At 43.2% G+C, this 16,329-nt stretch overlaps 3 protein-coding genes across 3 annotated transcripts; all 3 read left to right on the top strand.

Moving 5' to 3' along the window:
• The first annotated feature begins 1,483 nt into the window (after positions 1-1,483).
• On the top strand, positions 1,484-6,371 carry LOC131282279 (protein kinase shaggy). The gene is made up of 7 exons (XM_058311693.1): positions 1,484-1,639; positions 1,730-2,064; positions 3,255-3,426; positions 3,494-4,767; positions 5,768-6,031; positions 6,103-6,215; positions 6,295-6,371. Exons 1-7 carry the CDS (start codon positions 1,484-1,486, stop codon positions 6,369-6,371), a joined length of 2,391 nt encoding a protein of 796 aa, XP_058167676.1.
• Positions 6,372-6,944: 573 nt separating this feature from the next.
• LOC131293567 (histidine-rich protein PFHRP-II-like) lies at positions 6,945-11,400 on the top strand. Its single transcript, XM_058321643.1, has 4 exons — positions 6,945-6,956; positions 7,040-7,673; positions 10,579-10,598; positions 10,681-11,400. Exons 1-4 carry the CDS (start codon positions 6,945-6,947, stop codon positions 11,398-11,400), a joined length of 1,386 nt encoding a protein of 461 aa, XP_058177626.1.
• Positions 11,401-14,547: 3,147 nt separating this feature from the next.
• Positions 14,548-15,341, top strand: LOC131282283 (cuticle protein 8-like). The gene is made up of 2 exons (XM_058311696.1): positions 14,548-14,559; positions 14,643-15,341. Exons 1-2 carry the CDS (start codon positions 14,548-14,550, stop codon positions 15,339-15,341), a joined length of 711 nt encoding a protein of 236 aa, XP_058167679.1.
• Positions 15,342-16,329: the final 988 nt, after the last annotated feature.

Raw genomic sequence — 16,329 nt, 5'->3', positions numbered from 1 at the left:
ATTCAAAAGTCAACTTAAAACAATAGAAACACATTTGAACAGCAATTAAAAAATCAAATTGGCTTTTTTTGCCGCGGACTTTGGCTTATCTCGCGCAAATGAAACTATCTCTTCCCTAGCTTTTATAATCTTCATTCATCAAAGCCTTCTATGATTCAAAAATATCTAGCAGCGCAAACATTCATATTCTCCACGGAGAATAATTAGGAACACTGTGAGCCAAACTTGGCGCAAAATGTTGTCGCTTCAAATTAGCATAAATATCTCAAAAAGCACCGAATCTAACCACGATTCAGTGAAAATACTTACATTTTAACAGTTTCGGTTAAAAAAAACATTGATAATATTTGTTTTGCCTTTAAATTATTGGAAACAGTTGAACCCACTCCTTAGCAGCGTTGCTAACGCGGGTAAAAAATGGCGCACTTGTAGGATGGAATTTTTCATTTAATTAAATTTACATTCAATAACCAAAAATCAATCACATGTTTTGATGCGGAAGTATTGTACAAACATAAACAAATATTTGACTACATATTTTAGGCTGAAATGTTTTGGAAATAGTCTAATATCGAAGAAAATATTAGAAAGTGCGCCAAGTTTGGACCCGCGCCAAGTATGGTGCTTCTACGGTAGCATATTATTGATTATGGTTAGGTTATTATTACTCGCCATATGGCGACAGGTTTGTCATGCATTTTGTATTCAAACTACAATCCCTCTAATTTCTAATAAGTCTCTAATAAGCTACAATCTTCAAGCAAGCATTATGATAAGCGGAAAGATTGTCATATAACTAAGTATTAAAAAATAAATAACTTTGAACCAAATCCAACAAAAATTTCCTTCATAAAAAGTAAGAAAGCTGTAAGCGGTCAATATTCAGTAGACCAGTACAAGCGATGTCAAGGCAAAAGTGTCTATAAACTGCGTTTTGCCTTTATCATTTCCCCATTTATAACTAATCAATCAATAATTCAGTTCAAGACATGTCCATCTAGCTATTGCGAGTTGCTCTTGAGTACCTGCGAGCCACAAGAATTTGTTATACGTCTGTGGTGAAAGAAGGAGTGTTTGTCTATTGAGTTGGAGAAGAAAAAAAAAGAGAACGCCCTGGTCGTTCAGCGTCTCGTGGCCTCGGGCGAAGTCAAACTGGAAGTGCATAAAATGTTTAAGAATAATGACCAGCTGGCATGGAATCACGGTCGATGAGAAGTTTGCCCGAGTGCCACGCATCAACGAAGACGGTGGACGGTGGTGTGCTAGTGAACTGAAATTTTTATGCACCGGAAGTGCACCGGAGAGGTAAACAACGGAACGGAAGGAATAGAAAATGACAACAGCGCCAGCAGTGGTGTCCGTGTTACGCTGTCAGTGCATTGCGGTCAAAACAAAGTCCTCCGAGTAGGCATCTGGAATGTAACGTTTGCCGGTACCGGCGACCAAACGAGACTGAAACGAGAGGCGAAGGCACGGCCGAACTATGAATCGATACCTAACGCTCAGCCAGCTCGGGGATGGTACGTACGGTACCGTCGTCCTTGGCCAGCGCAAGGACACCGGTGAAAAGGTCGCCATCAAGCGCATGAAGCGGAAATACTACTCCTGGGAGGAAGCCATGAGTCTTCGGGAGGTGAAGGTAGTGTAACGCTTGTGGTCCCATGGACTCTTCTCCCCTTCCCCACTCCATCGTCGGGATGGCTAATCGGGGGTCTACTTTGCTTTGCAGTCGTTGAAAAAGCTCTCCCATGCCAACGTAGTGAAGCTGAAGGAGGTGATACGGGAGAACGATGTCCTGTACTTCGTGTTCGAGTACATGCAGGAGAATCTCTACCAGCTGATCAAGGATCGCGATACCCACTTCCCGGAGGCGACGATAAGACTGATACTGCAGCAGATTCTCACCGGTCTGGCGTTCATGCATCGGCACGGCTTTTTCCACCGGGACCTGAAGCCGGAGAACGTGCTCTGCAGTGGACCGGAAACGGTAAAAATAGCCGACTTTGGGCTCGCGCGGGAGATACGCTCCCGTCCGCCGTATACGGATTACGTTTCGACGCGATGGTAAGCATGACCGGAGGTGGCGTGCGCTAATAGCAAGCTGTCGTTGGTTGATTTATTCATGAGCGTACGGGCATTGTTGGCGTGAGGGTTCTATTGTACCCCAACCTGGCGAGTAAGATAGTGGGATCAAACATATTGCGTGTTGCGTGATCAGTGTCAAAACATAGTTTCCTTATAGGTTATACTATTATTTTCGGACGGTTAAGACATGATAGCCTTCGTGATGCCGAGGGCTGTGTAATACGATATTCTGTGTAAAGACCACTATTTGGGAATGACGCATGAAATGTAAAAATGAAGAAAATTTCATGTTAATCTATCTTTTGAAGTACCAGATAGGGTAAAAACCTGTAATATTAATTTTGTTTATGGTTTGCTCTCAAAGAAACTAAATTACCTTTTGTCTGGTGAACAACATGTTATCTTTTTCATGGAGATGATGATGAATAAAATGGGCAGGAAACGCCTGGACTGTTTAAAACTAAACATCTTTTGTGAATTGAACAATAGGAAAGTAATAATAAGCAATAACAATAGTCAACAAAGTGTTTTGAGGTACTTGGTTATTGCTCCAGCAAATTTGAAATTAATTTAAAATGTATAAATGTTACTATAATGAAACTGAAATTGAATTTAGGTAAATCAATGTTTCAAATATTTGTTCTGCATTCAAATCGTATTTTACGGTGTGTGGGTATTGTTTCATTATTGTTTTTATTTATTTTTAAAATTTTCTGTTTCCTAGTTCAGATTATTAGAATAGAAAGTTGTATTTAATAGTTAAACATTCATGAACGGCAGCAAGAAATTTGCTGTATTTTTGTTTTAAATGTCTCGCTCACATTTCTATAACAACGGATAAAATCGGCATTAAGTGAAAAAAAAAAAATTAACAAAAGAAGTTCAAATTTTCTCCCTCCTGTGTTTGGAGATGTATATGATTAATATCAAAACAGTCAACAAAAATAATAATAATTACTCGTCAGAATTAGAAACTATTTGAACAGTTTCGAAGGAGATGCTTTTCAAAAACCGTTTTCAATGGTGTAGTTTAGAACGAAAACAAGTTGTTCTTCTTGAAAATTCATAGAAAAAAATTAAATTCTAATTTTAAACTACGTGATTCTTACTTGATCGGTTTTTATTTGTGTCTGCGAACATTTCTGCTCTTCTGTTTTTCCATAACTTAGGTATCGTGCTCCGGAAGTACTTCTACACTCAACTAGGTACGGTAGTTCCATAGATCTTTGGGCGGTGGGATGCATCATGGCGGAGCTGTACACGTTTCGGCCATTGTTTCCCGGTTCCAGCGAGGTCGACCAACTGTTTAAGATATGCTCCGTCTTGGGCACGCCCGACAAGGTATGTTTGGAACCATCCGTATTGTTGAGAATGGCGTCTGTACCAAACAATTCGAACTTGCTTACAGACGGACTGGGCGGAGGGCCATAAGCTGGCCGCAACGATCCAGTTTCGATTTCCGGAGTGCCCAAGGATTCCCCTAGCAACCCTGGTGACACGTGCCAGCACCGCCGGCATTCAATTGTTGGAGGATCAGCTCCAGTGGGACCCGGAAAAGCGACCAACTGCGCAGCAATCAATGAAGTACCCGTACTTCGGCTCGACAAAGTCCCGCACGTCGGCGCATCATACGACGAACGGTGCGTCCACAACTAACACGTTATCCCAGCATAATCAGCCGGCATTTGCGAACGGTTCCAACGGGCGACTGTCCATCATGGAGCTGGCTCCCAACGCCAAGCACCCGCGGGACGCCGATGCGAGCAATGGCAACTACAAACCGATCAGCAACAGCGAGCTGAACGAGCTGAACTCGATGCTGAGCCTGTCGCGCGTATCCGAGGTACCGTCCAACGTGACGTCCCAGCAGTCGCAAGCACCCTACGCCACTGACGGCGGGGGTAAAGCAACACGGTTCCAGAGTGGCATCAACTACAGTGTGCTGAACGAGATGCTCAACAGCTACAACGCGGGCCTCGGCGTTCCGGCGCAGGGCAGACAATTCCGGAGCGATGGAGTAGCTCCTTTCAGCAAGCCGATCGTGGCAACCGAGCCGAACAGTGTTGCCCAGGGGACCGACGTTGGTCACACCACGAACACGAACGGGGTCGGATCGGTGGTCAGCTACTCCATCATCAAACCCGCGATAGTGAGCGTGGCCGAACGGGGTGCGACGGAGTTGCCGGTAGTACCGGTGGGGGTGGCCAGCGGGCGGAAGGAAAAGGTGAACGATATCTTCGTGACACGAAACCCCGACTACCATCATCAGCAGGGTGCTTCGAAGCCAGGCGTGGCGCGGGTCCTTCCGGTGCTAGACAGTGACGATTCGAGCTTCTTCGGAAGTGGCTTTTACCTGCACAAGAAAAACTCGGTCCCGACGGGGAAAACGGGCACCAGTGCCGCCAGTGTCGGGGGTGGTAGCGATGGTGCGCTGGGTGGTACGGGGCGCACCGGTGGGAGTGGAATGTTTCGCGACGGTTTTGCTCAGGATGGCAAGGTGTACAATGCGTTCTCGAAGCAACCGATGCTGATGTCGCGGAAGACGGACGAAGACCTGAAGCTGTATCGGAACCGCAATGGGACAATGAACCGCGCGATTCATGGCCACTTCAGCAAAAGCTGGGAGCCCACGAACCAGCAGGGTGGCAGCTTTGAGGACGATGCGCTAGAGGACATTCTGGGGTATGTTTTAGGTTTATTCTCGTACATAAGCTAGACATCTAGAAATTACTGTAGCAACATGTATGATTGAACAGACTTTTAAGCCATATAAAGTGAGACGTCCTGTTGTCGTTAGCAAATCAATGAACACTTGCTTTGTTGTAGCTAAACCAACCAAAAGTTAATTCTTTGTGAATGTGAGAAAATGTGTTTTTATTGGAATGTATATATTGAGTAATCGTGTATATTTTCCTTATGAGCGAGAGATTAACATTTAAATCATCGCGAATATTTATTGCTTTCTATTGAAAACCCCTGATGTGCGTTTGAATCATTGTGCCAACTAGCAGATCTTTCATGTACTCATTGATTCTTTGGAGATTCGAATCCTTGCTTACCATTAATATATCTGTGTCGTTGAATATCTTTTTTCCCATTTTCAAAATCACAAAAGAGATAAACATTAAATAAGAATCTCCATGATAATTGCTTAGTTCTAGAAAACATTGCTTTATTGCTTTTATTTTGCACGCTCTCTATAACACGTTATGACTTTGTCAATTGTGAAGAATTTTTCAATTCGTAAATGAATACTTTTTAGTATATTTGATGACCTTTTTTATTGAGTTTGTTTGTTTTTTGAGGTACCTCTACATCTTTCCAGTAGCTTGGCTTACAGCAAAAATAGATCGAATTGGAATTGTTTTCAAATGTGTTTTTCCAAACGTTAAACATGGTTCCAAACAAGTATTTTATCCAAATATTAAAGTGTGTTACAAAAACAAAAACGATTGAAAACGGGACTGAAAAACTTCCTTATTAATTACCTAGGAGCCATTACCTACGAGCCATATTGTTTTAAAACAGTTTCATTACTCAGAAATTCATTGTTTCAATCACAATCTATCAGAAGTTTGTTGGATGTATCAAGAAACTAATGAAGGAGAAATTTAAAATCTAGTAATTAATTTTCCATGAAAGTTGCAAATTGATAAATTAAGGACGTAAATAACAATTCCAGGAGCCGAGTTAAAGCGACCAACAAGAAAACCACGAACGACTTCAAACTGGAGGACCTATTTGGCACCATGTCGTTCAGCAAGGACACGACCACCTCCAAGTACCCGAACACGGTTCCATTTGCAAAGGGAAGTACGAAGAACGTCGGTGCTGGCGGAACGATGGCGGATATTTTCGATAACTCGGCGGCGAAACCGTCGCACTCAAGTGCAAACGTTGCGCCGCGGAGGAAAAACCCGCAGCAGATCTTCGTTTCCAACAATGGGTATGGTATATGGAATTTACTTCTTAACTATGCACGCCGGAAGGATTAATGCTTGCATGGGTATCCCACAGCAATCTGGGCAGCAACGAGTTTACCGGCATTAATGCATCCTTCAAGCTGTTCCCCTGGGACGATATAGCGCCGAAAAACGCGGGCGAAAAGAAGCAATGGGTACCGGAGGGTGGTGAGTACGGCGCTCATCTTTTGAACGCCACACAACAGTCACGCACCCGGCATCATTTTAACCCTTTTCCCTGTTGCAGGAGTATTGGCGTACGTCGGAACCGGGAATGATCACACCGGACGGACAGATTGGGCCGCCAAGTACCTGAGCAAATAAAGGATCGGCACACTTTATGCAGGCCTCACGTTGCGTTGCATTGTAGCCTTTTGTTCTCGTTCTGTCTAGGAAACTATCTGTGATAGATCAGCGTAACATTAGACAATTGAAACAGTTGTTACGGCGTTGATGTGTTTTCTGGTTAATATTCTAACTGTAAACAATGTATAGAAAGGTATAGCAGGCATTATTATCTCGCTGATTTGCGTTAGTTTGTTAGATTAGAATAAAACCAACCATTTTTGATAAAAGTATGCTAGCCTCTTCTGGGGTGCTTGATGACCAACTAAATAATTGACAGACACAAACACAACATGTATTTGAAGTACAGATTGCGCGAAGAAGGTAGGTTCCCTAACTATTTAAACAAATAAAAAAAAAACTGGTTTACCAGCTAGTTTTTTTAAGTGTTTACGCGATTTTACTCAAAAACTTCAAAGCGAAAGGAGTTTTTTCAAGGACGCAATGTTGTTAAATTTGTCGCTAAAGTCCTGTGTATAAAAGGACCGCGGTCGACTTTTTTAAAAGCATATTCTCACAGTTCATCGACTTGTAAACATTGCAGCTACAAAAATGGCGTTCAAAGTAAGAATCGTCAAATTTTCTTCTAAGAATAACGTATGCGTATACATCGGAAACATATTTAACGTCACCCTCCCATATTTTAGTTCGTTCTCCTGGCCACTTTGGTCGCTGCTGCCAGCGCTGGTCTGCTTCCGGCTGCTCACCATGGCATTGCCACGTCGCACTCCACCATCCAGCATCATGCTGCCCCCTCCGTCCACCACGTCGGAGCCATCCACGCCGCCCCGGCTGTGTACCATCATCAACCCACCATCGTCAAGACCATCGCTCAGCCCACGATCCTGAAGTCCTATGGACATCATGATGACCACTACGACCACCATGCTCCGGCCAACTACGAGTTCTCGTACTCCGTCCATGACGAGCACACCGGAGACATCAAGAGCCAGCACGAGACGCGCCACGGAGATGAGGTCCATGGCCAGTACTCGCTGTTGGACTCCGACGGCCACCACCGCGTCGTCGACTACCACGCCGACCACCACTCCGGATTCAACGCCGTCGTCCGTCGTGAACCCACTGGAGTGAAGATCGCCCAGCCAGTGCACAAGGTGATCGCTCAGCCCGTCCATGTCTCCAGCTACGCCCATGCTCCGGTAGCTCACGCCACCATCCAGCATCATCATGCTGCCCCGATCGCCCACCATGTTGCCCCGATCGCCCACCATGTTGCCCCGATCGCACATCATGCCGCTCCGATCGCGCACTCTTCCTCCAGCATCGTCCATGGAGCCAGCCATCTGAGCCATCATCATTACTAAATGATCCGGAATGGATCTAGTATAGTGTGTTGTATAGTTCAAAGGAGTAGATTACAAATACATGCATGAAAATTATGTTTGGTTTTACTTTTTTGCACTCGTTGTAATCCGGGTATCGAAGGCAACCGATTTGGAGAGAGCGCTAGGCTACGAAAAAAGTTTTAAATGTTTGTTGTATTTGTAATCCACAAATTCCTAACAAACGGGGTGTAAATTGTTGATTAGATTTGTTGCTTTGGCACGGGTTTTTAAAGCTTAAACACTTTTCATTTTGTCCTTTCTTGTAACGATCTTGTTCGATCATGTATACATGGCTTGCCAAGGGTTTACCAAACATTTCCATTATGTGCATTCCTTTGTTGCAGCGGAGGGTTAAATCGCGGAACAGTTTTAATTAATAACACAAGATTCAAGGACGTATGAAATTTAAATTTCTTTATATCAATGAAAAATTGTAGTAGTAATTGGAAAAGTCATATGTAAAAAATTCAATCAAAGTGCTTGAATAATTATTTTTGGCCGATTTGAATCCATTGTGTTTGGCTAACTGGCACGAACCCAAGTTTTTCAAACAACTTTATCGAACGACTATTAGTATGGCCGATGTGGGCATGGACGTGTTGTTTGTGCTCAGTCGCAATCATCTTCGCCATGGCTTTCGCTAACGTGGTTCCGTAACCTCTATTGTTTCGTTCAGAAATAGTGTACAGATGCCTAAAAGTAAAGCAAATTGTGAGGTAATGCTGGCTGTAGACGTCACATATTAATCTGTGGAGATCTTTGACGTTTACAGCTTTCCTTTGTTCTCTCCTCGCCATCGTCTGTCATCAACATCCCTCCAGATATCCCGAATATCTCGAGGGATGTTGGAAAGAGCAAAGGAAAAGCTGTAGATGTCAAACATCTGTACAGATTAATACGTACTAACCCGATTGCATCGTGGTCATTCTTGATAACACAGGCTACAAGTTGCCCATCGTTTTTGTCGAATAGTCCAAGGCCTCCATTGTGTTGTATAACAGTTTCGAAGTACCGTAAGGATTGTTTGTACTTATATGGCCACAAATCGTCGATAACTTTCGCATGATCTACAAGCAGTGGTTTCAGTTCGACATCATCAGGCACACTGAAATAACAAGAAAAATGTAATTAGATGAGGAGTTACCGATGCCCCATTTGTTCCGAACCCGTAGCTGAAAGTAGCTGCTTTATCGTGATGCACCCAGTAATCTTTGCAATCCGATCTCAGCTTGATGCTGTCAAGAATACCCCGTTCATCAACTACTTTGTATAAACTTTCGCGAATTCCACTTTCGCCTCCTACAACGAATATTGGGTTGAGGTGCCACTTGATGAAGCTGGTTTTCCGAACCGCGTCCTCGAGCTCACTGGGCGGTTGTTCCAGGGTGTTTACCATCACGAATATATCCTGTCGAAACACCATACACCAATATAGAACCGTACTACTGCAAGTATCTTGTATGTGAGTACCTTGTCCATGCCAATGGCCAAAAATGTAGCAAACTGGATAGGATTTGTCTTGTTCGGGACGTAAATCGTTTTCCGAAAGCGGTGCGAGGCTTGTTCCAGCGCCGTTCCCTGAAGTGCTGCTTTGATTCGAACAATGTTTTGTAGGAGGGAAACAAACTGAACTGACTCGGGTAGCAGCTGTTCGTAGATGTTCATCAGCTGATCGATTTCAGCCGGGGTAGCCGGACGCAATGGCTCGATAGCGTTGTTCATTGTTCGGGAATCGGGATAGTACTAAGTGTGCTCTTCTCATGTTGCTAGAGCATTCTCAAACTTCGGATACACTTACATCCCTATTCACGAACATTGCAGCGATAAGATAGTATACTTTGCAAAAAAAAATGCGAAGAGATAAAGATGACGCTTAAGTAAAGATAGGATAAAAATGGTACAATAGAGCGGCAATTATCTTTGACAACGTGTTTTAGACGTATCTCAACAAGGGTGGGATTACCATGAACCCGATTATAAACGCTGCTGATAAGGCTAAAATAATCAATTTATTTGAAGTGATTGACAAGAGTCTATCGTGAATCGGAAAAATATGTAGGTTTGAATCACCTTTCGTTCATAACGCCAGTTGTCAATTAAGATCAGGGTACCCAAATGAAGTCACTCTAGCCAAAGTTACTGTCGTGGTTACACTATTCGTAAGCGGATGTATCAAAAATGTATGCAATGAGCGAAAAAATGCCGTTGTGTGAACCGTTTGAATTGAATGTCTCGTTAAATTGAAAACTATGGTTATACTGGACAGGATGTACAACGTGAACTCCCATATACATTACTTGCATGAGTTTATGAAAATTTTGTAAAAGAATTCAGTAAAAATGCTTGAAGATTATTCTAGAATAATAAACTCATCATTTGATGAATGTTTCTAATCAGCACTATAACCTATTTTTATACATGGAAAAGCTATATAACTTAAAAAAAATAATTTCACGCTATTTTTTTGGCAAGCGATTTCCCCCATCTTAATATAAATTCGATTCGATAACAAAGCTGTACGAGGGGGTGTGACCAAGGCGAGCGAGCTGCTGATTGGATTGGTGTGGTAAGTCGACTGCTTCATCTCTGGATTGTTGTTTTTCTTATCATGTATGTGGAGTGCATTGCACTGCACGCTGCACTGGTTCATTCTGGCTTTCAATTGATGTAGATCAGTTTTTGGAAAGTAAAAGTAGTTCAAATAGACGCACCCTCCAAGGACGACTGACTTATTCCTGAATTTTGAAAACAATGTTTTGGGAATATCCTGGGTATAAAAGGCTTGACGCGTGGCCTGTGGAGACATAGTCACACAGTTCGTCGACTTGTAAACATTGCAGCTACAAAAATGGCGTTCAAAGTAAGAATCATCAAATGTCTTTGGAGAATAGTATTTTGGTAAACATAGGAAATTTGTTAATCCTCGTTCTCCCATATTTCAGTTCGTTCTCCTTGCCACTTTGGTCGCTGCTGCCAGCGCTGGTCTGCTTCCGGCTGCTCACCATGGCATTGCCACGTCGCACTCCACCATCCAACATCATGCTGCCCCCGCCGTCCACCACGTCGGAGCCATCCACGCCGCCCCGGCTGTGTACCATCACCAGCCCACCATCGTCAAGACCATCGCTCAGCCCACGATCCTGAAGTCCTATGGACATCATGATGACCACTACGAGCACCATGCTCCGGCCAACTACGAGTTCTCGTACTCCGTCCATGACGAGCACACCGGAGACATCAAGAGCCAGCACGAGACGCGCCACGGAGATGAGGTCCATGGCCAGTACTCGCTGTTGGACTCCGACGGCCACCACCGCGTCGTCGACTACCACGCCGACCACCACTCCGGATTCAACGCCGTCGTCCGTCGTGAACCCACTGGAGTGAAGATCGCCCAGCCAGTGCACAAGGTGATCGCTCAGCCCGTCCATGTCTCCAGCTACGCCTATGCTCCGGTAGCTCACGCCACCATCCAGCATCATCATGCTGCCCCGATCGCCCACCATGTTGCCCCTATCGCCCACCATGTTGCCCCGATCGCCCACCATGTTGCTCCGATCGCCCACCATGTTGCTCCGATCGCACATCATGCCGCTCCAATCGCGCACTCTTCCTCCAGCATCGTCCATGGAGCCAGCCACCTTAGTCATCATCATTACTAAGCAGCGTTATGGAACAGTGCCAGTGTAGTGTGGTTATAGTGCAAACATTAGTTAAGAAATAGAAGCATCAATCAATTAAAACAAAAGTAAAAAATTTTGCCCAGTTCTTCTTGGAATCCGAATATAAATTTGTAATAGATAACTGTTTTGGAAATAGAAAGTATCGGATATTTGGCCGAAGGACTTTTTCATTCTCGCAAAATATTCGAATCGGAGGGATTGTAATCGTACTGGCGAAACTTCTATTAGCGAAACACAGAAACGGATACTTTCAGCTTACTGGACACTAGTGATGTGCGTTCTGAGTGAGCGATTCGAATCTTAATATTAAATGAACGATTTAAATCCTAACAGATAGTTTTTGTGACTCCCTTTGATTTGAATCCTTAACTGGGATTCGAATCCCAAAAGAATGAACGAGTTGGGAAAAGTGTCGCTAGTCGCCATAGCGATTCGAATCCCAAGTTGTGATTCGAATCCCAGTTTGGGAATCACTTCAGAAATTTCCATTGCTTTCAAGTTCTCTATACTTATGCCCAAGATTGGACTTATTTTTTATAACAGCTTGCAATCCTTTATATACATCATGATTTTCAATAGGAATAAATTCTACACATCTTTCCGTTACTATCCGTAACTTCGTTAAATATCTAATAGTTCGTTAAATATCTTCGTTGAAAATCATAAATATCTTATAGTAAATATTAATTCAAATCTAAATCTAAAATAAATAAATAAATTCGTCAACGATATAATATGATAGATAACTTACATTTCCTTTCTCACAATTCACTCGTTTTAGGAAATCAGGTATTAAATTTTATTTATCTGGATATAATCACTCTAATTTAAGCAATATGAACAAGTTAATAAAATTCCTTTCGTTCTGTTAATTAATGCCTCCACATTCTAAACCGACCAGACCTATTGAAAATACGCATTTTAATATTTTTCTGCAATAAATGTCACGTTTTTCCTTTTTTCAAGTAAATACAAATGAATTTTACTGTTAACAGATGTTTTTTTTTAAATGTGTACGACAAATAGTGGCCGTGTGATAATTTAAGCATTTAAAAAGGGTAAAAATGCAGATTTTTGCTAGTGTCCCGTAAATCGAGAGCATTTTAAGTCAAACAGAAATATTAGATGGAAAGAAGATTGATGAAAACATATTCCGCCAAGGCTTTAGGTGAAAATTAACATTGGCTAAGTATTATCACAGTATATCAATAATAACTTTGATCAAAGTATGTGTACCACTGCGAGACTAAACAAAATCGGTAGTTACTTTTGCGGTCTGGGGTTTTCATCACAGGGCCTTAGTCCGCTCTTAGGTAGATCCACCACTGGCTATCCAAGACAAGTTGCAAATAACATTTGCACAGCAAAAGTGCAGTAAAAGACATAAAATATACTTGAAGCTGTTCTCTCGATTATGGAGAGTTTGCGGGATTTAAAGAGGAAGAAGTTTAGTGGCAAGCTCGGTTGCTTCGACCTGTAATAGAACTTTGATCGAACCGACAGATACTTCTTCAGAAACTAGCGCCTCTGGGTTTAAATCAGCAGCTGGTAAGTTTGTTCAGAAGAGCGTTCCTCATCTCGTTACCTGGTCAATGGTCAGCTCTCCTCCTCCTTTTCTATCCAACGATCCGTCCGACAGGGCGACCCTCTTTCCATGCATCTGTTTGGACTCGACTTACATCCTCTCATCATGATAATCGAAGACATTTGCTGCGACCAGGATGACTTGATCAGTGCATATGCCGACGACATCTCAGAGATGACTACCTTCCATTCTAAAATAGAGCGAGTTAGAGATGCGATAGAGGCATTTGGCATATGCTTAGGGAGAACGGCTGTACGGGTGGAAGACTGTCACCCTCGATATCGGCCATAACGCTACCAACAAGATCCGTGTCCCATGACTGCGCACCGTGGAGCGCCTTCGGTTACTCGGGATACTGTTCTCTACCAATATCCGTGGAACACAATTGGAACGCGGGTATGCAAAACTTATCTGGATTAATTGGGTGATACAACTTAATTTAACGCAAAAGATTGTTGTTTAGAACACCTTTCTGCTGCCACAACTTTGGTACATCGCTTCAGTATGTGGCTCCCGAGCGCTGGATATAGCGAAGGTATATCATGTGATAGGTTCCCTTCTCTGGAGCTGAGCCAGGGGCCTGCGCGTGCCGCTAACTCAATTGGATCTACCACGACACCGTGGAGGACTTGGGCAACTATTGCTGACAAACAGAAGACTCCCGTGAGATCGGAGATCTATCTTATATCTGTAGCCAAACGAAAATCTACACCTTTCGGTACTGCTGAACCAAATGAGACGTATATTCTCAGATACGTGTACGACATGCCCCGAATTGGAACACATAGTGAAGCAACAGTGTTCAATCACATATACGGATCTAAGTTGGTCAGTGCTGACCGAAATGAGTATCAGCACGCGCATCGCGGTGCTTGTTTATTTCGCCAACTACATCATCCACATGGTTGGAATCGATCGTGTGATTTATCCCAATGACCACGACCATGATAAAGCACGTGTGCTTTATCCTTGTGAATGGATAGGTTGTAACGCCGCAATGAAACATTTTATTTTGCATGCTCCGGATTGTTAAACTCAGTACAACTGTACTTTAAAATGTACGAATAAACGAAATGTTTTATGTTGTTATTGCAATTGCCCTGCTGTAATTATTTAAATAATACTGCTGTAAATACTTTTCTTTGCAATTGGTTTCAACCATCGCTGCTGTGATCTCAATACAAATTCGAATCGATAGCAAAGCTGTACGAGGGGGTGTGACCAAGGCGAGCGAGCTGCTGATTGGATTGGTGCGGTAAATCGACTGCTTCATCTCTGGATTGTTGTTTTTCTTATCATGTATGTGGAGTGCATTGCACTGCACGCTGCACTGGTTCATTCTTGCTTTCCATTGATGTAGATCAGTTTTCGGAAAGTAAAAGTAGTTCAAATATGTAGTCGCGCCCTCCAAGGACGACTGACTTATTCCTGAATTTTGAAAACAACGTTTTGGGAATATCCTGAGTATAAAAGGCTTGACGCGGGGCTTTTGGAGGCATAGTCACATAGTTCGTCGACTTGTAAACATTGCAGCTACAAAAATGGCGTTCAAAGTAAGAATCGTCTAATTTTCTTCCAAGAATAACGTATGCGTAAACATCGGAAACATATTTAACGTCACCCTCCCATATTTTAGTTCGTTCTCCTGGCCACTTTGGTCGCTGCTGCCAGCGCTGGTCTGCTTCCGGCTGCTCACCATGGCATTGCCACGTCGCACTCCACCATCCAACATCATGCTGCCCCCGCCGTCCACCACGTCGGAGCCATCCACGCCGCCCCGGCTGTGTACCATCACCAGCCCACCATCGTCAAGACCATCGCTCAGCCCACGATCCTGAAGTCCTATGGACATCATGATGACCACTACGAGCACCATGCTCCGGCCAACTACGAGTTCTCGTACTCCGTCCATGACGAGCACACCGGAGACATCAAGAGCCAGCACGAGACGCGCCACGGAGATGAGGTCCATGGCCAGTACTCGCTGTTGGACTCCGACGGCCACCACCGCGTCGTCGACTACCACGCCGACCACCACTCCGGATTCAACGCCGTCGTCCGTCGTGAACCCACTGGAGTGAAGATCGCCCAGCCAGTGCACAAGGTGATCGCTCAGCCCGTCCATGTCTCCAGCTACGCCCATGCTCCGGTAGCTCACGCCACCATCCAGCATCATCATGCTGCCCCGATCGCCCACCATGTTGCCCCTATCGCCCACCATGTTGCCCCGATCGCCCACCATGTTGCCCCCATCGCGCATCATGCCGCTCCGATCTCGCACTCATCTTCCAGCATCGTCCATGGAGCCAGCCATCTGAGCCATCATCATTACTAAATGATCCGGAATGGATCTAGTATAGTGTGTTGTATAGTTCAAAGGAGTAGATTACAAATACATGCATGAAAATTATGTTTGGTTTTACTTTTTTGCACTCGTTGTAATCCGGGTATCGAAGGCAACCGATTTGGAGAGAGCGCTAGGCTACGAAAAAAGTTTTAAATGTTTGTTGTATTTGTAATCCACAAATTCCTAACAAACGGGGTGTAAATTGTTGATTAGATTTGTTGCTTTGGCACGGGTTTTTAAAGCTTAACCTTCAGGTCTACGACCAAAAATACCTACGTTAACATACGACCGCCTACCTGGGTAGGCCATACGTTTTGTATGGGGGTTTGCATTTTGCTGTGCTTCAAAGCTAATATGTTTTGTTCTAGATGCCGTAGTGAGTTGAAATTTTCAGTGATGATACTTAAGAATGTTTTCTAACACATCCCATTCAAATAATAATATTAAAAATTCGATAAGTAAGTAATTTTTTCATTTAAATATATTTTTTCCCATAGATCTACAATCGCTAACTCTGTAAACCATACATTTTCAATAAGTAATTGTGTTTGTTTATACTTCTTAAGTTTCTGGTGAAGTAACTTCTAGGTGCCTTTCAACATTTTTGCTTATAAAGTGAAATTTTAAAGATTTAGGAATATTTTTCTACTAAATTTTACGTTTTGGAAATGTTCATGTTCCTCAGTAAATTCAGTGGCATATCTGGAGGAAATTCTTCATTATACATTGTTACATCTGATATTTAAGCCTTAACATTTTAAAACTTAGCTCATATACATAAATTCGATCGTTTTATTTCAAATGATAACAGTTTCTTTTGTATTTAATTCAACCCGTTGCATCATGATTTTCTTGCAATTAATAAATTATTATTTTGTGTAACAAATGATGAAAGTTCACCTAGAATGCTTTCGATGCCGCTGTGTGGACCAAAATGTAGCATAATTTGCATATTTGTAGATCGTCTTCGAGTTTA

This window comes from Anopheles ziemanni, chromosome 2 (assembly GCF_943734765.1).
Source record: "Anopheles ziemanni chromosome 2, idAnoZiCoDA_A2_x.2, whole genome shotgun sequence".
Classification (NCBI taxonomy): Eukaryota; Metazoa; Arthropoda; class Insecta; order Diptera; family Culicidae; genus Anopheles; species Anopheles ziemanni.
Note: the sequence above shows the minus strand (reverse complement) of the source record. Positions and strands in the feature narration are given on the sequence as shown.

Bases quoted from the DNA above. Each gene is read 5' to 3' on its own strand.
- LOC131293567 (XM_058321643.1), top strand. The intron at 7,674-10,578 runs GCATCGTCCATG...TAAACATTGCAG, and splicing joins GATCGCGCACTCTTCCTCCA to CTACAAAAATGGCGTTCAAA. The intron at 10,599-10,680 runs GTAAGAATCATC...CCCATATTTCAG, and splicing joins CTACAAAAATGGCGTTCAAA to TTCGTTCTCCTTGCCACTTT.
- LOC131282279 (XM_058311693.1), top strand. From the start codon at position 1,484: ATGAATCGATACCTAACGCTCAGCCAGCTCGGGGATGGTACGTACGGT. The intron at 4,768-5,767 runs GTATGTTTTAGG...TAACAATTCCAG, and splicing joins GCGCTAGAGGACATTCTGGG to GAGCCGAGTTAAAGCGACCA. The intron at 6,216-6,294 runs GTGAGTACGGCG...TCCCTGTTGCAG, and splicing joins GCAATGGGTACCGGAGGGTG to GAGTATTGGCGTACGTCGGA.